Source organism: Numida meleagris, chromosome 3 (assembly GCF_002078875.1).
Source record: "Numida meleagris isolate 19003 breed g44 Domestic line chromosome 3, NumMel1.0, whole genome shotgun sequence".
Classification (NCBI taxonomy): Eukaryota; Metazoa; Chordata; class Aves; order Galliformes; family Numididae; genus Numida; species Numida meleagris.
In genome coordinates, this window is record NC_034411.1 from 37,934,465 (window position 1) to 37,960,501 (window position 26,037).

At 38.6% G+C, this 26,037-nt stretch overlaps 1 protein-coding gene across 1 annotated transcript in view; it reads left to right on the plus strand.

Moving 5' to 3' along the window:
• The window catches only part of ERO1B (endoplasmic reticulum oxidoreductase 1 beta), a 29,557-nt gene continuing 7,676 nt past the window's right edge, over positions 4,157–26,037 (plus strand). The window contains exons 1-12 of the mRNA XM_021391868.1: positions 4,157–4,660; positions 9,583–9,702; positions 12,292–12,375; positions 14,133–14,174; positions 16,869–16,951; positions 18,705–18,778; positions 21,345–21,465; positions 21,553–21,599; positions 22,696–22,707; positions 23,960–23,986; positions 25,430–25,522; positions 25,691–25,937. Coding sequence (XP_021247543.1) covers positions 4,172–4,660; positions 9,583–9,702; positions 12,292–12,375; positions 14,133–14,174; positions 16,869–16,951; positions 18,705–18,778; positions 21,345–21,465; positions 21,553–21,599; positions 22,696–22,707; positions 23,960–23,986; positions 25,430–25,522; positions 25,691–25,937 — 1,439 coding nt within the window. The 5' untranslated portion in view covers positions 4,157–4,171. The remainder of the gene's footprint in view (positions 4,661–9,582; positions 9,703–12,291; positions 12,376–14,132; positions 14,175–16,868; positions 16,952–18,704; positions 18,779–21,344; positions 21,466–21,552; positions 21,600–22,695; positions 22,708–23,959; positions 23,987–25,429; positions 25,523–25,690; positions 25,938–26,037) is intronic.

The following is a 26,037-nucleotide window of genomic DNA, read 5'->3' on the forward strand; positions in this document are numbered from 1 at the left end:
CACTAACTAGTAGTTAAAAAGCTAAAATTACTTTCTTTGCTAATTGGTTTGTTCTTCTCCAGTTGCACACAAGTGTTACAATTTAGACATTTATTTGACAGAAGCAACGCTATATAAAGAAAATATAAGAAATGACACTTATCTAGACCATCTTATGTAAGTTTGTGGCTAACCTGTTTGCCCTTCGGCTGACATGATATGGGAGTGTTTTCACCACTCCAGGGGTTGTGCAGTGTCCAAGTCAAACAAGAGCCACAGAAACAGTGAAATCTCATTTTCTCTACGTCAGCATATTGACTCTGAGCAGAATACGACTGGTTTCAGGCTGTAACTTATTCCTATGAAGGGGCATTAGCAGGTTTTCCCTGCCTGGCTGCTTGTTTTCATGAAATGCATAAAAATTTGAGACCTCTACCTCACCATCAGATTTGCTGACCAGTAAACACATGCACACCAAGTACAGGTGCATAAACCTTGGTGTTTGGTCGTGGCTCCTTTGAAACCAGATTACTTACGTCCACGCTCACCTACTATATTCAGAAGTTTGACGGTCACTATACTCATTTATTTGTTAATGTTCCTTCTTCAAAAATGATATGTACTACAGGGATGACAGTGAGACATCAAAGAGATCATCTATATTCTTGACTGAAGTGTTGCAGACATACCCTACACAGGGGGTCTGAAACACAGGAATCAGGATACAGGTGTATTGCTAAGATTCGTAGTTAATTTTTCCATTACCTGCAAAAGCTTTTTTCTTTTTTTTCAATTTGCTCTTTGTACTTTGCAATTCTTTATTTTTACTTAATTCTGTTTTTCCTTTTTTTATATATACTCATTGCAAAGACACTACTGTATGCAAATTTCATATATGAAATTTCCATTTTCATCACTGTATCAAATGTGATCTACTGCTTATTTCATTTAGGCTATAGTCTTCACATTTCTCTTGTTTATCTAGATAACTCTGGGTACTTTACAAAGTAATTTGCAACAGACTGCTATCAGTGAGGACAGGATATCAGGCAAGCATGACTTACAAGGAAATACAAAAACTTACTGTAGGTCTAATGACACAGCTGGAAAAAAAACAAGAACAAAAAACAGGGTTTGGACTGTACCAGTTCATTAGTTGCAGTGGTCCGAACAGACCACAGAACTCACATAGTGTGTCCCTTTTTCTATATATATATCAGGTGGTTTACCAAAGGTTGTTACCGTGCTATATCCTCAGATATTCATAACGAGGTTACTGTAAGATACTCCATTGCCCAACAGACTGTGCCCTCACTGTTGGTGTTTGCCAGGCTCAACAAGAATTTATGACATACTGATTCCTCTTGTTTACTCTGCTAATTTTAGAGATCAGTCATTCAAGTGTTAATGTGGAAAAATAAATAAGTAAAGGCAAAATCTGAAGGACAAAAAATTTCCAGAAATCCACATGTCAGGTTACTGAAATCTAGCTCATGAACTTGGCAAAGCAGCTGTGATTTACTCTGCTTCTCATAACACGAAATGTGAATCCCTCCCCTTTTGCCTGTTTGCTCAATTCAATAGATCTGTAATCATCTCAAAGACATATTATTATATGAGAGATGACCTCACGTGAATTCTGCGTACAACCACAGTGCATGATCTCAGCAGAAGCAAATAAGAGCTGACCAAAAGGAACAACTGAACTAGAAGAAAAGTAGCAGGACTTCATTAGTTTCAGTTCCCTCTGTGACCTCCCCATAAGCTAAAAGCAAGTTTAGCCGAGGAGTCCATGCAATTGCATACCTGTTGCATCCCCAATAAGGCCATCTGCTGCTACTCCTTGTGCACCCAGATCTCTCTCTACTCTAGACAACTACACTTTGATAGGAAAGCAGCGACTCTGAGGTGCATTATTAAACTCTTTACCACAATGTAGCAATTGGAAAGACCAACACAATGGAAAAGATGCTACAAAAGAGGTAGAAGGACCAGCACAACAGCAAAGTACTACAAGAGAAGGGAAGGAGATCACTCACCTGTATCAGAAGATTCTGGGCTTGCAGAGAAAAGCCTCCACCAAGGCGGAATCTCTAAGAATAGACCCTTTCTCAGGGACAGTCAGCCCTTAAATGAGGCCTAAGAGGGGTGGAGCCAGGCTCCAACCCTTCCGATCACAAGGTGAATTGCCTTCACCTGTGCTCCCAGGGCTGACTGCATCTTTCCTCCAGGTGCTCAATCAGTGGTTCAGGCCATGACTCAGCAGTTCCCATACATCTCAGGATGCAAAGAAAACCGTCAACATTGTGTCTTATTAAATCATGGAAGATACTTGTTGGTATGCTAAGCAACACTTTTTAAAGCAGTTGAAAAATTATACCTGCCAGATTCTCTTCATGGACCCAGCATGCTGAAACTATTTGGATAGAAGATGTGCTTAACACTCTATCCAGCAAAGACTTGTTCTTAGTCCCTGCTAAAATATTATAACTTCACAGCAAATCTCTTTAGAAGAAACAGGATTAGTAAAGACTCCTTTTTTTGTAACATTTTGGTAAGTTTTGTTTGCAACTGTAATACTGTTTCTCCTGCAGCTATTTTCTGAAATTGACTTCACAAAGAAATTCTTCGTTAGGATTGTTTTCCACATTTAATTCCTATAGCAAAATAACATTCAAATGTTGAAATCAACACTAAAATATAAAATCAAATAAGATTGAATATGCTCCAGAATTTACAAAACTGTGTTAAGCAAAATTCAGTTCTGGTACAGTAAATACTTATGAAAAAAAAAAATTTTTTTGTTTGCTTCCTAAAATTATTATTTATAAACTTCTACAGCCAATGCCATATGCTGCTAATATCAGAGTCAAAACCAAACTGTTACTTTCACTGAAAGCAAGATTAGACTGTTGGAGGTGAAGAAATAAGCACTCTCTGTAACATATATTTTAAGTGACAACTGAGTGAATACTATGAAAATATAGAGAGTTTACATCTAATTTGCATAGTCCTATATACAGCGTATGTGTGTCACAGTGCTGGCAATTGGTATTTCTAAGGTGTTTTGTTTGTTTTTAATTAATTATTATTAAAATATGGTCCAAAATCAAACCTATAAAATGAAAACAAATACAGTGAATTCATCTCAATTTGCCAAACAGAAACAATACCTTTGTGAGAAGTACTTAAACTATGCAGTAGCAATAGTAGGAGCCAGCCACAGCGAGGTAAACATTACCATTAGCTCTTCTGCCATTTATTCTCAACTGTCTAGCAAGCATATTTGTCCACTGTTGCTGGAAATAAGCATACATCCTAATTTAATCCTTCCCAAATGATATGCCTACTGCCTTTACTACAGAGAGGAAAGGAAGGTGCAGACATCTTATTTCAGAGAGCAAACTATACAACTACTGCCTAGAACTACAACCCACAAAACTACTCCCCTCAGGCCCTGGAACAGGCTGCCCAGGGCAGTAGGCACGGTCCCAAGCTGCTGGAGTTCAATTAGCGTTTTGACAGCGCTCTCAGACATAGAGTTTGATTTTGGGCGGTGTTGTGTGGAGCCAGACGTTAGGCTCGATGAATCCTTGTGGACTCCTTCCACCACAGGATATTCTATGATTCTACTTCATTTCACGGTCTCTGTGATTCATAGCTATCATTCTTTCAAGCTATTTTCAAAACTGAAAAAATGTGACATATTGACACTTAAGAACATGGCCACAGCCAATTTAAAAAACTTTTAAGCTCATAGAAATAGTTTCCCTGATCTTAGTGCTTGTCTCCATACTCCAGAAAACAAGCGTTCTCCTGTAACGGAGAGAGTATGAGAAGAATCTGGGTTAGTAGATGGATGGAAAACAGAATCCTAATTCCAGCAACCCCGTACATGAAATCAGTGCAGCACTCATGGCTTCCCACTAAAACAACTTTTCCAAGTCTGGAAGCAAATTGCAGCCATGGATTTAAGTGCTGGGAACACAATGTTGTTTCTGAGCTTTTTTTAAGCATTTCAAAAGGAGCCAAGAAGCACCAGCAGCAATATGCTTCAGACTTGTCCTACTGATTCACAGAGCAAAGTTTCAGAAATTCAATTCTCGCGTAATACAGTCGCTTTCAACCTCTGGACTGCGATCTGCTGCGCCCGCAAGGACAGGTAAAAACTCAAATAATAACATAGAATTAGATGCGCACCTCCCCTCACACACGACACGCGGGCACTACCTCCCGCTGCGCGCACGCGCACAGCAACCCTTCGCTCACCGCTTGTTTTGGAGGCCCGCGTGGTCCTCTCCGATTGGGCGCCGCCCCGCGCCGTTCCAAGTCCTCGCCCAGCCCAGCCGTGAGGGGGCGGGATATACTACAGCCCCCAGCATGCCGCGCGGCGGGCTGCGGCGGCTATCGCTGCGTGGGGGTTACTGCGCGCACTCGTCGGGGCTGTGGTGTCGGCGGCGCGCGGCGCCCCCGCCGGGAGGAGTTGGTGCTTCTGGCTCTCGCTTCGCCCGTCCGCTTCCTGTGGCAGTGGAGAGCGGGGTCGCCCTCCCCCGTCAGCCGCGGCGGGCGGAGCGGCGGGAGCAGCATGAGCGGCGGCGGCGGCCGGAGCACAGCGGCGTGGGCACGGTGGGCGACGCGGCTGCTGGCAGCCCTGGGCTGCGTCCTGGCCGCGGAGGCCCAGGTGGGGAGATGCGGCGGGAGCGGGGATGAGTTGCCGGCTGAGAGCCGGCGGGCTGCAGAAGCCGGGCCTCAGCCCGTAGCTCGCGTCCTCCTAGTCAGCGCCGTGCTGCAGCCCGGGCCCGGCGGCTGGGTGCCTCCGGCGCGTGGGGCCACGCTCAGGTAGCTGCTGCGGGGCCCGGCGGTAGCACTCGCGTGTAACGGTCCGCCGGGCGCGGAGCTCGCTGCGGCCGTAGGCGGCGTGCTGAGCCCGTAGCCCTCGGGCAGGAACTCGGGCGTGCTGGTGAAGTTGGTGAGCGGCTGTGTGTTGTGTCGGGGCCCGGGCTTAGCTTATGTTTAAGTTGTGTCATCCCGCAGAAGGATGCGTGTCCTTTCTCTCTGTAAGCTGCCTTCAGGAAGATCGGTGTTGGTGAGCGGGGTTCTGCTGTTCATCGGCGATACGGCTGTGACTGGGTAACAGCTGGTGTCAAGTAGGGGAGGACATCAGCTGGGCCAAAGGCATTACTCTGTGTTCGTGTGGAACTGTTGCAAGTAATGAGCGTGTGAAGCAACGTATTTCTTGCGTCCCCGATTATTCTTTCTGTTATTTTCTAAATTCCTCTTCTATGTAATGTACTGTATTGTGAGTGGCCACCCAAGGCAGTGACTAGTCTAGCACACAGAGCTTCTATTGCAGTTTTTTTTATTTGTAGAATCATTGAATATCTTGAGTTGAAAGAGACCTATCAGGTCATGTAATCCAACTCCTGGCTCCTCACAGCACCCAAAAAATTAGACAATATATCAGAGAGCGGTGTCCAAACGCTCCCTGAACTCCAGCACTCGGGGCCGTGCCCACTGCCCTGGGCAGCCCGTTCCATGCCCACCGCCCTCTGGGGCAGAACCTGTCCCTAACCCCCAGCTGACCCTCCTGTTTTCCTCCTTGTTACACGTTGATGTTTTCTGAGGTTAAAATAAAGCTCTTATTTAGTAGTTATCTTAGTGTAACTAGATGCTAATGTAGTTGTGATTCTTAATGAAGACATTAGTAAACTGTCATGACTTTATCATACTTGGCAGAGTGATTGGCTTTTGTTATTTCACAGAACTGTTAGCTTATTGTACTCAGAGTTTAAACAGCAAGAGTTTGACTTGCGCTGAGGAAAGATAAGCTGGCCATTAGCTCTTGGAGTCATGTTACCCATAGCTTTTCTCTTGTTCTGTAGCTATGGCAAATAAAACATTAAGGAAGAAAACAGAGTGTCCCAAGTGGGCTTCTCACTGTTGAAGCAATTAAAGTACAGCAACTTGATAACACTAATAAGGTTGTTTGTAGAAATACGCTGCTTGTTAGTATATACATTTGTTCATTTTTTCCGTTGTGTTGATGTGCCAAATACTTTTTGCTTTGCAGATTTCTTAAGGAGAAATTGATGCAGGTTGGACATTGACCTCTTCTTGTGAAAGGCTGATTTATTTCGGGAAAACTTGACGTCTCCAATACAGCTAGATATCTTGTAGATATCTCTACAAGAACTAAAATCATTTTAACAATGCATAGAAATACTTTAATAAGAGTGTTGGAAGAAAGGGAATAGAAACCAATCTTTCTGACTTCAGTAAAGCGTAGTATATTAGGCTAATGCTTCTAGAGTTTATCATGGAGTTGAAAGTAATCAGCAGTTTAAATGGAAGCTTGATACTTGGCTGTTGTAATAAAAATTGTGGTAACTTAAAGGTCAGTTTTGCTGTGTTTTAATGGGGTAAGTTTATAGCATAGTTATAGGTATAAGAGTTTAAAAAGGCAAAATAGCAGTTGTGTGAATAGCAGAGTAGGTTGTACGTTACATAAGTTTAACTGTGTAATACATTGCTCTTATTTCCATGCCTTGACTTCGAAAAAGAGCTCACTGGGAGGTACTGGTGATAAAAGGAATGAATCCATTTTCTGCATTTCCTTACTGTTCTGTCCTTAAGCAAGGATATCTGCGCTAATAAAAAAGCCCTATGTGGGGCAATTAAATCAGTGTTGCTGCTGTGTTAGCATGCTATGAACTGACTCCACTGATGTGCAGTATTGGATTTTCACATGTGCTGTCAAATGACTTTATAAATTCTGTTTTGCTACAGATGTAGCATAGTTTAATTTTAGAGCGCTCCTTCCAAGGAAACATTGATTTTCCTATTTTATATATGCAGGAAGCCAACTGTTCCAGTTTAAAAAAAAGTTATGAGAAAGAAACTGAGACTTTCACTTGCTTGTTCTTGTTACTTTGAATTAATTTTTCTCTTAAAAATTTCCTGGAACTGTTCTAGTTTGAGGGACTAGGTTATTTCTGGCACTTGATAATCTTCTGAGTAAACTGTGCATCATTTTAAAAGATGTTCTTAGAATCAAAATGTTATCAGAGATATCTGGTGAAGGCAAAACTTCAGTTTGATTGCAATCTTAGTTAAATAAAAGGACTGCACATTTTTTTCCGTGTGTACTTGATACTGTTTGTAGGTGCTGCATGTTAACTTGGAACATTTGTACGTGAAAAAACACTTTGAGTTTTGCATAGATGGTATAAATATTTTTGTAGGCAGTGAAGCGGTGAGAGGTGGTCATCAAAATAATTTCTTACTCTACATCTTTCAAGTCCAAAGAAAATTTCTCAGCTCATCCTTACTTTGCTTTCATATTAATAAAAGATTGTTCTTCACATATCCTGTTAATACAGTTCAATAATACTTGAGTAAAATGTTCAGTTGTCTTTTGCTTTTTTTATTCTAGCAAAGTGTACTGCTGTTTGTTTTGTAGTAAGGATGTGTAAAGATGGCAAATCTATTTTCTGCGTATGTGTGACCAATCTGAAAATTATATTTTTGTAATGCAGTTGTAGATTAAAATACATGGAGGCTTGATTTCTGTAAGGATCAATAATAGCTTTTGTCTTCCTAGTCAGTAGTCATGCGGGCTGTGAGCTTTTTTTGGAAATCGTGTGAATGAATGTAATCTTTCCGATCTGTTTGCCCAGGCATGAAATTAAATAATATTAAGGAAGGCAAGCATAACACTTTACCCAAAATTGATTCCCTTAAATAAGTGTTACTTTATTATTATAAGTGGTGGCCAGAGAACTGGAGCACTCCTCCTTTGAAGACAGGCTGAGGAAGCTCTGCTTCTTCAGCATGGAGAAGAGAGGGCTCTGGGGAGACATGGTTGTGGCCTGCCAGTATTTGAAGGGAGCATATGAACAGGAGGGAGGCTGACTTTTTACATGGTCTGATAGCAATAGGACGAGGGGGAATGGCTTTAGACTGAAAGAGGGAAGGTTTAGATTAGACATTAGGAGGAAATTGTTTACTCAGAAGGTGGTGAGGCCCTGGCACCGGCTGCCCGGAGAAGCTGTGGGTGCCCCATCCCTGGAGGTGCCCAAGACCAAGTTGGATGGGGCCCTGGGCAGCCTGAGCTGGTGGGGGGCAGCCCTGCCCACGGCAGGGGGTTGGATGGGCTTTAAGGTCCTCTGCAACCCAAGCCATTGTGTGATTCTGCAAACTCTGCAGAATTGTGACAGTCTGTTTAGTGTGTCAGGAAGTCAGAGCTGTAGGAGGTGAATTATCTACTAAAATGCTTTATTGTCATAGCATCACTTCAGTGTCTCAGGGTGGTGGGCAATCCACTCTCTGGGCCTTCCTTATGCATCATAAGAGCAGAAGCCTGCAATGTGGTTTCTGGTGACTTTTTTTTGTATCAAGCTTGGTTATATAACAGCATCTTTGTTGTAAAGTAGTGCAGTGATTTATTGTGCATAAAGTAGATCAGATAATTTCATAACCTAGCTGTGAAATGTATGGAGGAAAAAATTCTTCTATATATAAGCTTTTCTTAGACGCTTTGAGCCCATGTAAAATATGAAACATGCAGGCTTTCCTGTTTTATTTCCTTTCTAAGCTATCATTTATGTTGATTAATTTCATGTATGGCTGAATAATAATAGTAGTTAGCAGTGCTTGATCCCATTCATTTATGTATACACTAAAGCCTTCAAACATATGTTTCAAAGTCTTTTCGAAAATGTTTATATTTAAGAAGCTATGCTTAGAAGTAGTTGGTTGAGATGTAAGGAAGCGTATCATACAAATATACATAGAATCGCACTTTTGCTGTTTATGTCTTTTGGTTAAGGCACTCTCAGGGTCTTAAGAAAGTTGTTGCAGTAGCTTAAAGCCAAGTAACTTTGTAGGCTATCTGCCCTGTGCTGGCAGTGCTGACTCTGCACTTGCGTGCAGCTCTCACCACAAAGACAGTCTTAAGCTAATTCAGTGTCTTCCTGTTCTAGCACAAGAAGAGTGATGGGGGAAAAAGAACCTGGGAAGTTCAGATTTAATTTCACAGTAGATTCACAGTAGGTTTACAGTGTAGGTGACTTTACCTGGTTTTCCTCATATTTGTATGGTTTAGTTGAGGTTACTAACTTGGGCACAAAAGTACTTATTCCTTCTTTATCCATACTGCTAAAGAAACCGAATATCTTTGTACTTAAGAGATAATTACACACTGTTGTTATTTTTAATTGTTTTTTTTTTAGTAAATCCAATGAATAAGTGTTTTATATGAAAATATTTGGTATGCAGTTCTGATGTGCTAATACAATGTGCATTCATAGTTTGCTCGTTCCACGGAAGGTTCTATGTATTGAAACTAAGAACGAATTTCAATTCTGAAGATGTTAGTCTGACTGACACTGATTCAGCATTACATTTGGAAGTGGACTTAAGCTAAAAAGTGAAGAGGTTTGTTATTTTAATCAAAATTGTGAAATGTTAGTGCTTAAATAGTGAGAAATTATTTGCTGTGGAACTGCATTTCACTAGTATATGTTTTGACTGCCATATTTTTTTTTCCTGTTGTTAACGTTTCATTTCTTGATTAAAAATCAATCCACTGTGTTCTTCTAATAGCTCACAGGTGTCCTAGATGATTGCTTATGTGACATAGAAAGCATTGATGACTTCAATACTTTCAAGATCTTCCCCAAAATACAGAAACTGCAAGAACGTGATTACTTCAGATATTACAAGGTATGATGAGAATGACCTTTTTTCCCTGAATAATTAAAATCTATAAAATATAGGGAGCACTACAGATCCAGATCAGCTGTTTTATGTTGCCTTTTAGAAACACACAGGTCTTTAATTTAGTTGTTAAAGGTTGTCAGTCCCTGACAGTTATGCGTGTAAGAGGTCTTAAGTTTGCTGTGTTAATCCTGCAGTCAGTGACAGTAGATCATGACTTCTTTCATTCAGCCAGTACGTGGTATTTTTAAAGATAGTATCTTTGTACTGCTGCGTCTGGAAGAGGATTGTTTATTAGCATCTTTCTGATATTGTACAGCACTTGTCCTCTAAGTAATTTGATATTGAAATAGCGCAGTGGTTTCCTTTTCCTATCAGCTGCCGTCCTACTTCTGATTTTAGTGTTTGCCAGCTAGAAAGACTTTATTTCTTTGAAAAACAACTACAAATATAAATTCTCAAGAAGAGTGATATCGCTCTGTCTTTAGATGCTTGTTTTCTCTCACTGTTAGAATTGGATGAGCAAAATAATATTTTGAAGACTGGTACTCTTAGTTTCAGACTTACTGAGCTTGAAAATGAAGTTACGTTTTGACCGAGCTAATCACATGGTTACCAGCCACTGGCAAAAGGAGATTCCAGTCCTTTGGGGCAGGCTAGGCCGACCCCGCTTCTTCCTTGCTTTTGGATCTTGGCCTTGTCCTGCAGTGCATTACACCAGTGATTCTCTTTAACATAGTAGATTCTTTAGAATGTTATTTTGTTTGCTTGTTTTCCAGTATGTAGTAAGTTATTGATCTAGAATCAGATAAGTATTAAATTAATGTAAGATGGGGTTATGAGTACGAGAAAGGAAAAGTTCTAGGATCTTCCCTTTATAATCTGAGTAAGCAATAAAGTGTAGCTTCACTCTGAATTTCCTACTGCTACATGATACAGTTTTCAGGAGAAATAAGATATTTGCGACTTCAGTGAAGGTAGCATCTCTTAGTGGAAGTGGTAATTAAGTTCTCCAGAGGCAAGAGGAAGAGATAAACCTAGATATTTGAAGATGAGCAGTAATAGATCTACAAGACTTTATATGAAACTCTGCAACAGTAATTTCATCTGGCAAACGTAAGGCTTACCTTAATTTCAGCAGCAGTTCTGCAGATCGTACTTAGTGTGTGTGCAGTCTCACCTCATCTTTCATACAGTTTTGATGTCATAAGCAGAACTGTATGTAGACAATATATATATTTTTTTTACTTTAAAGGTTGTAGAGCTGATTTTTTTTAATTTTTGTCCTAAAGATAGTGGTAGCTACCAGAGATGATACTTCTCATTTTATTTGTAGTTTTAGTTTTCCAAAATGGTGTAGTTCTGCCATGCTCATAGTTGATCATGCGTGAAATCTTGTAGTCTTCAGTGTAGGAGTGGTGATGTTGAAGTGTGTTTTATCTCTATGCTTACTGATATGTATATGGCTAATGCAGAAGAATACTGATTTTTTTTTTCTTTAACTGACTTTCATATTGACAACCCAGATGAAATGTAGTGGCAAGTGTTTGAGTCTCTTGTTGTGTAGCGGAGACTAATGTACGTGGTACTCTGACTTCATTGTGCCATTTGTTGAAAAATCAGAGCATTGATGAGAGAGCATGACAGGTTTTGCTGGTAATGTTTCTGAAGTGGTTTCTCTTCATTATTTATACTTAAGCAACATCAGCTTTTTTTATTTCAGGCTGTCAGTATTTTGATACTCATTCTTCCTTGACAGTTATGAAGTGTGGTAATGATGAGTCTGCTTTTACTGCTTGGAATCTGAAATCATCCAAGCACTTAATTTGAACCAGTAAACTTCTGCACTGGTATCTGTCTTCCATGAAATGTATTTCCTTGATCTGTTAAGTACCAATACAACTGATTAAGTATGACTGTCTTGTAGCTGTATTTCTGATTTCCCTGATTTCTTCTGATGTAATATTAATGGTGAGAGATTTAATTTGGGCTTTAGTATTTTTTTATCTTGTGGAGACAATTACCATTAACAACTCTAATGTAGTAAGCTTGAGCTTGTATACTCTTAGAGTGCTTAAATAGTGTATGGGAACTGCTGAGTCATGGCCTGAACCACTGATTGAGCACCTGGAGGAAAGACCCAGTCAGTCCTGGGAGCACAGGTGAAGGCAATTCAGCCAGGCTCCAGGTGGGGAGCCTGGCTCCACCCCTCTTAGGCCTCATTTAGGGCTGACTGCCCCTGAGGAAGGATCTGTTTTTGGAGATCCGTCCTTGGTGGAAGCTTTTCCCTGTGAGCCCAGAGTCTTCTGATACCGGTGAGCCATCTACTTCCCTTCCCTTGTAGCACCTTGCATTTGTGCTGGTCCTTCCACCTCTTTTGTAACACCTTTTCCATCCTGTTGGTCTTTCCAATCACTACAAATACATACATATATATATATATATGCACACATATGGTTTGAAGTACTAAATTTAACCATTTTCCTTTTCCCCTCTTATTTAATTTGAAATGATTTTGTGATACTGGGAGCTCTCTGTTTTTTTGAATTGCCTTAAATAAGTATTGAATGTAACCTTTTGTTTTTGTATGTTTAGGTGAATCTAAAGAGACCATGCCCATTCTGGGCTGATGATGGCCATTGTTCTATCAAAGATTGTCATGTAGAGCCTTGTCCTGAGGTATGCATCAAGTACTATACAATAGAGAAAGGTTGTTTGGCTAAACAGCTTGTTTAATTTCAGTGAGTAATTCTGTCCATTGTACTTTTCCACTATAGTAAACTTGAAGTCTTTTGTAATGTCATACTTCATAGCTTCAAGAAGTTGAAATAACTGTTTTTTAATCTCATTTCTAGTTATGCCATATAATTTTCTCAAGGAAATGGTTATAATGTTGATAAGTCAAGTGCTGCGATAGTTGTTAATAAATCAGCAATATATTTCTGTCTATGTACAGCTTGATTTAGCTCTCTGATAAAAACCAGGACTTACACAAAATCTCCACCACTGACTGATTTATTCTTTCCTAATAAATGCAAGTATAAGACGAGTAACTTACCTGTGAGTGGGAAAATGAATTATAGAAGTAGTCATTCTTACCTCATTTTCTAGTATTTAGAGACTGTACATATGATTAAGGTTCTTAACGTTACCAATTCAGAACTATGTATTTGCAGTATTGAGCCTAGGTCTTTATTTGCTGGGATTTCCCAAGTCTCCCATTCTGTCACTCACAATGTGTGTTCTGCAATCACTGATGCGAAGTAGTAGGTGACAGAGTTGTCTGATTTCAAAAACTGCAAGCCATTGTTGAGTTTGCAAGAAAAATCTCAATAGTGTAATAGTAGAATATTTTAACTACAGGTTTGACCAGAAAGAGAGCTAAGTAGTACATATCCAATGTGAACCAACTGTATGATAGTTAAACAAGTAACTTTAAAAAAAAAAAGTGCTAACTTCCACTAATTTATTATATTTTTCTGCATTTTGATCTGTTCTGTTAAAGTTAAAACTTAAACTTTTTCCTATTCTTCTGCATTTTAATATGTAAATAAAAGAAAACTTATCTTTAAAACTTCTCTTTGCTTTTGATATTGGAAAGATGTTCTGTACACTGTCAGGCTAAGCAAGCATTAATCTAAGTCTAAAACCAAAGATTTCTTAATGAATTTTGTAAGTAGGTTATTGAGGGAATGGACACTTAGCTTCCTATTTGTAGAATTCTCTATATTAAGTGTACAATAAGTCCTAATAGTTTATTTATATAGGTCTTTCCCTTTACAGATGACAAAGCATTTTGCGAACATAGTTTAATGAAACTTTATGCAGAGACTAGAGTTTACAGTAATTGGCACTTTGTTGTCATTTAAGTAACTGATCAGGGCAAGTATATAATATGCAGCATGGGCTTTCAAAAGGCATGGAAGACAGAAGTTGGTTCTTAGTCTGTTTGGAATCCTGCACTTTCAGTTAAAAGGTAGTCTTCCTCTGACTTGTGATAAGTACTGTGTTTAACAATTTAAATTTTTTAGGTATTATATGCATAGTTTTCTGCAGGCTTCATTAACTGTGCTGAAGTTCAGTTATAAGGCTAATCTACATTATAATACAATTATATTCTATAGAATATCTATACTACTCTATACAGTTATCAGCTAACAAAATTAGTTCCTATTAATGAACTTAAGTTTAAACAAAAGGGTGACAAAACTATTTTGTTTCAAAAGAAGAAATGTAATCAGTAGCTTAAGGTCTTAAAGTTATTTATATTATTGGTACAAATGATCAGGTCTAAGATGTAGCACTTTTGAATGTAAAATGTTGGGAAAGCAAAGAAGCTAGCTAATCGGTCTCTGTAGAAGTGATACCTAATTGCTAGGTTTTAATTGAGCATAGTAATTTCTATGACCAGTGTAAAGTGTGTTTTTGTTTTTTAGAGCAAAATACCTGTTGGAATTAAAGCTGGGAGTTCTAATAAAGTAAGTAATCATTTATTTTCTAATCTCCTTCTGACTTGTGATCTTAACATTGCAGTAGATGTGTGGCTTTTCATTGCAGATCTTTAGTCTTAGTGATGCAGTTGTTAACATCAGTTCCTGTATGCTGCTTTACACTTACATGAATTAGAGTGCTCGTGATGTAGCTGGTACCGTTGCATCATTCCGAGTCTCTAATAACTTGAGAGTTGGTACAGGCTGAATCGATGAATGACCAGAGACAGTGGAAAATAACTACACAATGCCTGATGTAAAATTCTTTGTTTCTTTCTGAGTACAGGTCACTTTCTATAAAGCTGTGGGCTGAGATGAGTAGCAGTGCATATATAAACACAACCTGTGGTATTAAAAAAAAAAAAAATTGTGTGGTTTTGACATGTCTGTTCTTGAGCAGATCATTAGCCTGAAGATGATACACTTAAATGGTCAATCTGTGCTGTTGGCTTTTGCTTGCCTTTGTCCAAGCCAACCTTCTTCGGTCACTAAGTGATCTTACTAAAGCCAGGAAAGTAAGGTGTGTATACACCTAGAAAAGAGGTCAGAGCAGGATGACAAATAACTCTCTCTTCCATTGCTGTCCTTCACAAAGAGGTCCACCATGAGCTTCCCATGCGCTGCAGTTCTTCAATAACTGTTCTAGCATGGGTTTCATCCTGCAGTGTGCAGTCCTTCAGGAATGAGCAGCTCTGCTTTGGGCTCTTTTCCATGGGCTGCAGCTCCAATCTGGGGCCTGCTTCTGCAGGGGCTCTCCATGGGCTTACAGCTTTCTTTAGGCCACATCCGTCTTCTGTGCTGTGGGCTACTCCACAGGCTGCCCTTAGCTGCTCTGCATGGTGCCCATGGGCTGCAGGGGGACAGCCTGCTCCACTGTCAACATCTCCTGGGCTGCATGGAATTTCTGCTCAGTGCCTGGAACACCTCCTGCACTGACTTTGGTGGCTGCAGGACTGTTACACTCACATTTTCCCGGTTCTTTCTCCCAGCTGCTGTTGTGCAGATCTTTCCCCCCCATTCTTAAATCTGTTCTCCCAGAGGCGTACCAGATGCCCTGTGTCACTTGTGGTTCAGATCTTGCCACTGGCAGGTCCCTTTTGGAGACATCTGGACCTGGCTCTGATTTGAATGGGGCAGCTGCTGGGCTCTGCTCGTAGAGGGCACCCCAGCAGCCCTTCCTCTATTTAAACCTTGTTGTGTAAGCCTGATATGTAAACACTGAAGAACTTGTGACAGGCAGTGTGTTAAACTTTGAAGCAAGGATGCAGCACCTCAAGCTTATAGCGCTTAACTTCATTTTTTGCTTTCTGCACACTTCTGTTTCCTTTCAGAAACTTTTTTTTACAAGATCCTGCTTTGTCAAAAACAAGAATTTTGTCCTGATGTAGTCAGTGGTTAAATAAATGGAATTGCATGGCTGTTGTTAAACACTGGAGAACAGTGAAGCCTGGAAGGATGGTTTGGACTTGAATGTTTGTTCTGTTTGGGAACTTACATTTAGGATGATCTTCTTGGCAGTAATATTTTTCTCTTCAGGGTAGGGATAGGTTTGCAACTCTAGACATGTAGAATGTTTACCTCAGCATCTCAGTATTTTATTTCATCAGCAGTATCTGTTTAATTCTAGGTCAGATGCATTCCTTGTTTTCATTTTTCCATTTAACGTCCTTCTGTGTGATGTGAAAGAAAGCCCCACGCCTAGCAAATTCGAGAAAATTGAGCAAGAAGTTCTTTCTAGAGTAATGATTGGTTGTTTGGCAATTCCCCCTAGTGAGCTCTAAATGACTTTTTAATCTCTTTCGCTGCTTTGGTGTTCAGTAGGTTATGCTGCTAATAATTAATTACCATAGCAGTACATATGGTACTGTATTTTGGATTCCCAACTCAAACTATGTTGATAACATACTAGTAATGTAGCTGTTGCTAAACAGTGCTTTCAGGGCATCAGGACCTCTTTTTCTCACTCTGCCCTCTTCCCTGTTCCAGCAGTGAGTGAGATGGGGTGGCCAAGAGGCTGAGTTGGCTGATCTGAACTAACCGAAGAGAGATTCCATGCAATATAACATCATGCTCAGCATGAAATAATTAGAACCATAGAATTGCTCAGGTTGGAAAAGACCTTCAAGATCATCGAGTCCAACCGCAACCTAACCACACCACCCTAACAACCCACTGCTAAATCATGTCCCTGAGCACCGCATCCAAACAGTTTTTAAACACATTCAGGGATGGTGGCTCAACCACCTCCCTGGGGAGCCTATTCCAGTGCTTAACAACCCTTTCTGTGAAGTTCTTCCTCATATCCAACCTAAACCTCCCCTGGCGCAGCTTGAGGCCATAAAGTTTAATCAGTTGGGGTAGGCAGGTAGACTTTCCAAAGTACCTGTTTCTCCAAAACTATTGGATGTTGGACTGTTTCTGGGGGGTGGCAAATGATTGCCTTTTGACACGTTTAGCTGAATGTGTTGTGGCAGTTAAATGCAGAGGGTAAAATTGACCTGATAAAATGAAGTGAAGAAAATTAAAGTAAGCGTTTCAAAACCTACTTGCCACTTCCAGAATCCAAAGATTTTTCCTGATACTAACTAATTTGATGTTAAACTTAGAAATGTGTTTAATGTCACCTGTTTTCAGTGGATTTTAGGTAACGTATTTGTATATTACATATGACATTTCTTACAGTATTCAAAAGCTGCAAATAATTCCAAAGAATTGGAAGACTGTGAGCAAGCTAACAAACTGGGAGCAGTCAACAGTACCTTAAGGTATGTTGAGATTTCAGCAATTAAAAAATCTATATGTAGCGAGTGGCAAAGGAGCAGCATTTCTTTTTGTCTGTCTTGGTTTTGCGATGTGCTGTGGTTTTTGTTCTTCATTCTTTCTATAGCCTGTTAAAAAGTAAATATGAAATGATGCAAAAATACCTGAAGGTAGTAGTACAATGTGGGAAGCAGACGCTTTCCTTGTCTTAAAAGTGCTTCTAGTTTTTTAAAGTATACTTATTTGTTTGAAAGAAATCTTACAGCAACTGGAGATAAAGTTTGTAAACGAAAACACTCTTTTCCAGTTTTTACCAGTATCAGCCTTCTTTTTCTTGATGACCGTGGTGAATTAAGGGGTTCTGTCTGGGTCCCTCTGTTACTATGATGTGCCTGTTTGTGATTACTCAGTGAACCAGGTCAGGGAGCTTGTGAATTATTTTTGTTGGTGGCAAAGTTATTTTTTGCTTGGATTAGTTCCCTGAAAAGCAGAAATAGAAAAATAAGTTTATCACTAGTGGAGAGGTCTGGTGCCTTTGGCCATAGATTTCAGCAGTCCTACCTGATAAAAATGTTGTCCTGTCTCTTAATAAAAAGCGACTGTGGGTTAAAAAAAAAAAAGGCAACTGATGCTACCTTGTGTAGTATTCTAAAGCAAGCTGGGTGGAGCCTTATCCAAGTGTAAAGGGAACTTAAGAAGCAATTAATTCTCTTCCACTTGCGTAGATTAAAATAATGATGTAATTTAGCACATGTTCAGAGAGCTGAAGAGACTGGCTTTTGCAAGACTTGAGTAATCAATAAAGTTGGGAGAGGCACAAAATCCTTGTGGTTTGGGGCTATTTTCCATTATCATCTATATTAATTGTGACTATAAAATCTTGCCTGCTAGTAATTATTGGGGATGTACATCAGGGGAGTTTGGAAGGCTCCTCACCTAATATCAAGTGCAGTTGTCTTTTGTGATTTGGTAGATTAAAAATATATGGTGTTTAAGAATTGCAGCTCTCAAATTGAGCTAGTATTGATCTGATCAAATGAAATGGGTTGTTTTTGGTATTTTTGGGAGATTTACTGTACCCTGGAGCAGAGTTCCCAATCTTAACTTCACTCATGCCGTGCTACTGACAGAGAAATATAAATAGTTCTGTTTCCTACATATGTGTTAAAGGAAGCATTTAGCTTTTAGCACTACTTGTGCTTCATAACACAGGAACTTCAAAGTACTTGTTTCTGTGGTACGGTACACCTTTGAAATTGCTAGAGTGAGTGGAATTAACATTATTATTTGAAAGACTAAAGTCATATAGAGTAATTTAGCTTGGAACAGACCTTTAGAGATCCAGCCTCTCATGCAAAAGCAAGGCTAAGCACTGTGGATTTTTTGCAAGTACGGTTTAAGGAATACAATGACTTTTTTCCTCAAGTGGCAGCTGCCGAAGTACTTCTGAAAGTGCTAAAAACGTGTGCTATGGAAGTCTTTTACTGAAGGAGGAAAACTAACTACCAGTGCAGAGTTTGCTTAAGTAATAATGGTGAAATCTTTTTTGCTGACTAACACTAAATTGACTTCTGAAAGTACTACAGTTGGTGCTTGCTTGTATCTCTGCACCAACTCCATATATTCTAGTGTGCGAGATATAATAGTTCAGAATTCAGTTCTAAGTTAATTACTGTATATGGATTGTGCTTTTGAGTAGCTCTTGCCGACATTGTTTATTTGGAAGTTTAAAATCAAATGTATTTTTTTCCTCCTCAGTAACCAAAGTAAGGAGGCGTTCATTGACTGGGCGAGATACGATGATTCGCAGGATCATTTCTGTGAACTTGATGGTAAAATGTTTAAGCTGCTTCAGTGTTTGCTTTATTTACTGTGTCTTAAAAACGATATTTACTGCTACTCTGCAAACAACTATTTTAAGTTTTAATTTTGTACTAGCTTGACATGTGACGGTTCCTGCTTTCTTACATGTAAAGAAAGCAGTTGAGACAACTGAATGCTCCTTGTAAAAAAAAAAAAAAAAACCACACGCAAAATTGCGTATTCACTGTTACCACCTGTTAATACAGTGAACAGGAGACTTTTACAGAAATAAAGGGGAAGTAAAGGGGAGGGTTTTAGCATCTTTTTCTTTAAAAAGCTGCTTCTCACAAAGAACTTGTGTCCAGCACAAATTATTTACGCCTGATTTTTTTCTTACTACCATATAATTTTTTGCTGCTATTCTGTTGTCTGTGCTTGGGCTGATTACATTCTTCTAGCCTTGGTATGTTTCAGACAATCGCTGTACTATATTCACCCTTATTTGTAAAGACTTCTGATTATTAAAACATTAGGATACTAGTTCATCTTCCCTCTGCTCCATGTGTGAGCCTTCTATTTTGCATGTAACATTCGATAGTTGGAGGAGGGTGTTTCAGATAAACGTGAGCACTGCCAAATTCAAAGAAGGCTGCAAAAAGCATTTTCATTAAATACCTTAGAAAGCTTTCCATGCTAGGAAGACTTGGCACTGAGCAAGATTTACCTTTAGACTAATTTTTGGTGTCACCTGAGAAAGTAGCAGCTGTGAAGCACTTAATAACAGCAGTTCTCTTCCAGCATTTCTACTGCATCATTTCTATGAAAATCTTGTCTGAACTGTTTCTCTAATACATACTCACTGAGCATTACTGTAGATCTGAACTGTTCAATGCAATAAGCTGCTGTTGTCTCTGTCTTCAAGCTGCCTACTCACATTTTTAAGAGGGCTCTGTTTGGAAGGTATAGTTTAGGAGCATTTTCTTTCCGAAGTAATACTAGCTTAAGTAATTCGTGATGCACCTCCATCTCTTCCCAATGTTGTGCCCTACTGAAAAAGTATTACTGCCTACCCCCAGCTGTGCGCTTACAGTGCTCTTCTTGCACTGGCTTTTGCTTACCTGTCACTGCATCGTGAGCTAATCTCAATTTGAGTACCTGGAAAGTTGACATCTCCTTCCTATTTCGTGGACTGTTGGGGTGAAGTGGCTTATTAGGTGAGAGATTAACTTTAGTGGGAGTCATAGGGAGAAGGGAGAAGCTGTTTTCTTTCTCTTCCTCACCTCTCTTCCTGGTGGGGTCAGAGCTTTTAATTAACTTCACTATAGCTCAAATTTGTATCTGCAGTTTTACTTTTTACTGGCTTTTTTTGTTAGGATCAATGATAAACTAGGTAGGGGAATTGATCTAGCTGGAAAAAATACCATCCAATACCTAGGTCAGTTGTCTATCTCGTGTGCTGCCCCTCAGATGCAGTTGTAAGTGGACAATGAGAACAAAAGTTGGAAAACTGAAGTGACCAGAAAGCGTTGGAACTGCTTTGGTTAGCTGTGATGTCAGATAAATAAAACTGTAATTTGACTTTGTTCCACCTGGCTCTCACTGTGTTCTTGTGTGTCTTATCAATCTCTTCTTTGTTCTTGCTACTGCTGCTGAAGTGATGCTTAACTGCTCGTGCAGGATCATTTCTTCTTTTAGAGCACTTTTCACTCTTTCTGTGTCTCTTCCACATCGGAGGAAATGCTCAGTTGTGCTGCTTGGCCCATTCCTTTGAATAAGTATGGATTACTGGCTTGTATTTTATGTGGGTCTCTTTAACATGATTTGCTTTTGACCTAGAATTTCAGAGAGGGAATTATTCCTGCTTTCTACTAGTTATAATGTAAAACTTGTCTTTATTCATACAGAGTTTTCAGGCACCGATTTAATGTGGATGTCTTGCCTGTATTTGAAGTCAACTTTAGAGATGAAGATATAACTTGTTGAAATGTTGCTTCAGTAATGTTTTGTTTCATAACAGCATGTCCTGGAATATGCTGAAAGCTTGTTCAGTTAAGCAATAGGATCCATTCTTTATGCAACTGTACAAGGTTATCTTGGAAATAAAAATGATTCGGCCAATAAAGAATACATTCCACCATCAAGGTGTACTTCTTTGTGTTTGCTAAGGAGCCACGTGAGCATTATACCCATTTCTGAAAAACCAGTTCTCTTCCCCTTTTCCTTTCTTCACACCAAATGCTGTTGTCAACTAAGTCCTGAGTTTGAAGTCCATTTAAAGCAAAACACTCTTTATATCTTTGCATAAGGCACAAAAGCACGTGGCATGTAGAGGGTTCATAGTGAAGTTCAAGAAGCCACATAAAAAGTGGTCAAATTGTGGAAGTGATGGCAGCATAAGAGACTGTGAAAGAGATGATATTCTTTAGCTTTCTGCTTAGTGTGCATATTGCTGTATTTTTATGTACAAGGTATTTGTAATCCAGCTGGAGAAATAAGGGTATTATACAAGACCTCTTATTTGTATTTAATTGTGTTACTTTTCGTGTCTTTTTTAAATGATCAGTTAGAATATGTAACAAAAGATTTCTTATTTAGATGAGAGATCTCCAGATGCGCAGTATGTGGATTTGCTGCTGAATCCAGAACGATACACTGGATACAAAGGGCCCTCTGCTTGGAGAGTGTGGAACAGCATCTATGAAGAAAACTGTTTCAAGTAATTGGGTGGGAGCAAAGGCTACTTTTATACCTGCACTTCAATTTAGCTTAGAACTGATTTTGCATTTTCTAACTTATTTTCTAGGCCTCGATCTGTCTATCGTCCTTTAAATCCACTGGCACCTAGTAGGGGTGGGTCTTGTCTCTTTTATTTTTTAATGCAATTCTTTTAACATAGTGACTTTGCAGTACAAATGATAGAAATAACATTCTTCAGTGTCTTAACATGCTTTCTGCTTTTTAAATTTCTTGTGTTGAAACAACTATCCGTTGTCAGTATTTAGACCATGTTTGTGATGGTGAATTACAAACATGCTTGATTTTATGCATGTGAATAGGCTTAGTAATGTCAGGGGAGCCACTTGAAAATTAAAGGATATCTAAAACTGTTCATTGGGGAAGTGTTACAGTAATTTTCTATTGTGGATAGGAAGGAGTTAAATTTCAATGAATTTAGCACTTGTCTTCTTCCCTTGTTTGTTTTCTAGAGCATTTAGTTAAATTTCTTTAGTGCATAGTTATCCTTCTGTAATATAGCTGTACATTTTCTGTAAACCAATCATTTCTAACAATGGTTAGTTCATTGAAAGTGTAGAAATAAAATTATTTTAAGAAATAATGAATACTTAAGAAGGTTCAGTTATTCATTTAAAACAAACAAGCATAATGACTCGGGCTTTAGATTTTCAATTTAAAATTCAGAACTATTTGTGTTCGAAGTGAATCAGCTTTACTATGTCAGTGTCTCTGTTGTGAAATGTAATTTAACCAATAGGTTGTTAGAAAACATCACCAGATATTAAAAACTCAGGATAGGTTTTGCGCATAATAAATACTGCTGGCAGATGCAATAAAAATAATTGCAAGAGTAGTTTGTCTCAGGGATTAGAATTTCAGAAAGGAGCATTGGTCAGATCATTGAATAATATGAACTGAAGTTCATGTCTTTCTGAAGCTAATACGTGGCTTTCAAGAGTATATAAATCAGTTGTTACTAGAATTTTAATTTCTTAGTGACTTTCGTTATTATAATGTGTTTAGTCTCAGGCCATCTTGAGGAGGAAGAATAGGATGGAAAGTAGACTGTATTTTCTAGTTGTGTAAATAAGATTTCTTGCACTTCTTCAGTTTTTATAGTAAAGTTTGTATTTCGTTACTGCTTTGCTGTGGAAGTAATGAATTTAATGCTTATGGATTTTTATTCTCTCCTTTTGCCCCAACCTCCTAGGAGGAGATGATGGTAAGTCATCTTATTCTGCTTTTTTGTTTGTTTTATGCCTGGATTACCAGTGATCCCCTGTGACCTCTTGAGCTGAAGAAGCTCTTCTGGATCCAAGTACATAATGCTTATAGAAAAGATGCTATACTGGCTTGGATTAAAAGAAGCAGGCAGGGTTTCTTCTCCTTACCTTTAAAAAACAGGAATTAATTGCCTATTGTGTGTGTAATTGAGAAAGAACTTCAAGAAGTCATTGTACAATGGTTACATATAGGGTTTTTCTCTTCTGCTTTGAATTTAGTTGATTTGGACTTCCCAAGGATTATCATTTAGAGGTAGTAATGGATAACGTTTACTTTTTTCAAATTGAATGAATAGTGTTCATTTTATATATAAAACTGTTACAAAGCTAATACTGCTTCAAAGCACTACCTTGATGTTTAGGATCAATTAGTATACAGTTGCTTTCTGTGCTGATCATTTAAATTATTTGGCTCTTCTTGCTCAGCACATCTTTAAATTGAGAGGTTTAAGGGCTTGTACAAATAATGACAAAGTTAACCAGAAATTGATTGGATGGATTTCTGCCGTATCAGAAGACATTCCTTCGTCTTCAGTATTTCTTTGTTTGGATCTGAGCACAGGGATTCACTTTATTTTTGGTTGTTGCTCATCACGTCAAATGCTGTACAGTGCAGAAAGGGAACCTGCGTAAAACTTACTGCAAGCATGAAGTTTTTGTGAGTTTAGAATTTGAGAACACGGCCAGTAAGGAACTGATGTACCTGTGAGTAGGGCAATGTTTAATTTGGGATCTTGGGTCATTCTTCAAACCTGAAGTATGCTGGTATATGTTGGAATCCAGGATGCAGTAGTTTCTTTGCTTTCAGAAATAACTTTTACATAAGTGAGTGCTGTGAAATATAACAGTAATGGTTGCAGGAGATGTAAATGAGATGTTTTTCCACAGATACTCCTCTTTTTGCAGTTATGCTTTCCTGTCACATTTTTAACCACTAGTGCATGTAATCAAGCATATTCATAAACTTCGCTAGTAACTTAGTCATGTTTATTCTTGTATTTCTCTTGTTCTGACCCCAGCAGATTTTAACTGTTCTCAAAGTTCAACCGTGTCAGTGCCAATTCTCACTTCAGTAGCAAGTTGTTTAGTTTTATGTCCAGATGGCAGCTAATGTTAGTACACATAGTAATACAGAGGTACTTTATTGACAAAAATGAATACTCCTTTTTTAACTATATTTTCTGTTTACAGGAGAATCTTTCTACACATGGCTAGAAGGTAAATCCTTTCAGATGGATTAATACAATTGAAATTCCTTAGGAAGAGCACAGTAGTACTTTTTCTTTTCTCCAAATGTCTTTCATAGTATAGACTTTTTAATAAATTGTGCAGAACTTGAGTGTCATTCAAATAACTTTTTTCTTCCTTGAGGGTATTTGAAAAGTTTTTCTTCACTTACGTGATATATTCCTTAAACTCTACAACATTTCATCTTTTGTAAAGAGGAAGTTCGCTTCCATAGAAGTTAGTGAGTTTTCTGCTCTTTTAGACATAAATGTGTCCTTGCATATATTAGTAACATTGTTAGTTGTATTTTAAAACAACTTTAAAAAGCATTAAAGCTTGTAATGGTTCTGTGGCTAATACGTAAGCATAACAGATCTTCTCAGAAGACATAACAATTTGTTTCTTGTTTATATTTAAATTGAAGTTATTACGGTGGTAGAAATCAAAATCCTGTTTTGTAGGCTGTGGAAAAAAAGTACATGAATTAAATGTACTTAATTTGCAACTTAGTTCACCATGCTTTTCAGAGATCTTCTACTGTTGGAAAGTTTTAGTTGGTTCTATTGTAGAAAAGCACATGTTCGCATACTTGTTAAAATACGCTGGCTGTAACTAAGGCTGTATCTCAGTCTCACAGATGAGCTGATGGGGAAGCCTTTCTTTCTTCTGTTTGTGGAAATTAGAGTGACAGGGGAGTCACCCAAATGTGTATTTATGAAGGAAGCAAGCCCTTAAATTGTAAGTGTAGTCTCTGTCTCTTGGCCTAAGCTGTATTTCAAAGCAGTTTCTACATGTAAATTATATTTTGGCCACCCATTGCCACTACATTTCTTTTTATGCTGTGAAAGCCTTTATTCATCAAAGTCATGTTTCCAGGGCTTTGCTCAGAGCATTTAAATCTTCAGTGAATTTACAGTACAGCTGGGAAGAAATATTTTGGCTGTTTTCCAGTGCTGCAGGGCTTTTTGGGTTTTTGATGTCTTTTTCTAAGACATCTACTCTAAAGCAATAGTAGCTTTAATTTGAACTAGGATAGGTCACACTAGAGTTCCAGTTTCCAGATAGTCAAAGTTCAAGACTATTTTAAGTCCATTGCTTGAACAATATAAGCATCTTATTTTCATGTAGCAATTTGTCAGATGCTTACTGGACTGCATTTATTAAAACACTAAAAAACCAACTAAGAAATGTCAAACTTTATTCTTTGTGGTACTTTATGTATAAAAATAAGAGGTATACTTTTTCTACAATGAATATAAAAGCTCCCAAAACATGCTGCTGAAATTAATGATGAGATACTAGAACTGTAACTCTTGACAGTTAAATGGTGCGGACTTGTATCAGTGAAATGTCAAGGTCTGTTAATTTTAGTGCATTGTTTCCAGTTCCTAGGTTGAGATTTAGTCGTCTTTTTCTTTTTTCTTTCCTCAACAGGTCTTTGCCTTGAGAAAAGAGTGTTTTATAAACTTATTTCTGGACTTCATGCTAGCATCAATTTACACCTGTGTGCCAATTATCTTCTTGAAGGTAATTTGAGCTGAGGTAAAACCACTGAATGAAAGACTATAATATCTGAAACATATATTTGTTTTTTTTTCTAAACTTTATGTATACTTGTTTCTTATCTTTTGTGCTGCATTTTCCAAGTATATGCTTTTAACCTCTTCTCCTCCCACTTTTTTATTTCCTGTGTAGAAACCTGGGGGAAACCTCGCTGGGGACCAAATGTGAAAGAGTTCACTCGCCGTTTTGACCCCATTGAAACAAAAGGAGAAGGACCAAGAAGGCTGAAAAACTTGTATTTCTTGTATTTGATAGAGCTGCGGGCTTTGTCAAAGGTTGCACCATACTTTGAGCGTTCCGTTGTTGACCTTTACACTGGAAATGGCCATGAAGATGCTGAATCTAAAGCTCTCTTACTAGAAATCTTCAGGGATACGAAGTAAGGCATAAAGTTGTTTTTATCAGTAGTTTGAAACTCTCAATTATATTCTGAAGTGGGTATGGGAATAGGTGAGGCATTGACAGAATAGGAGAGGGAA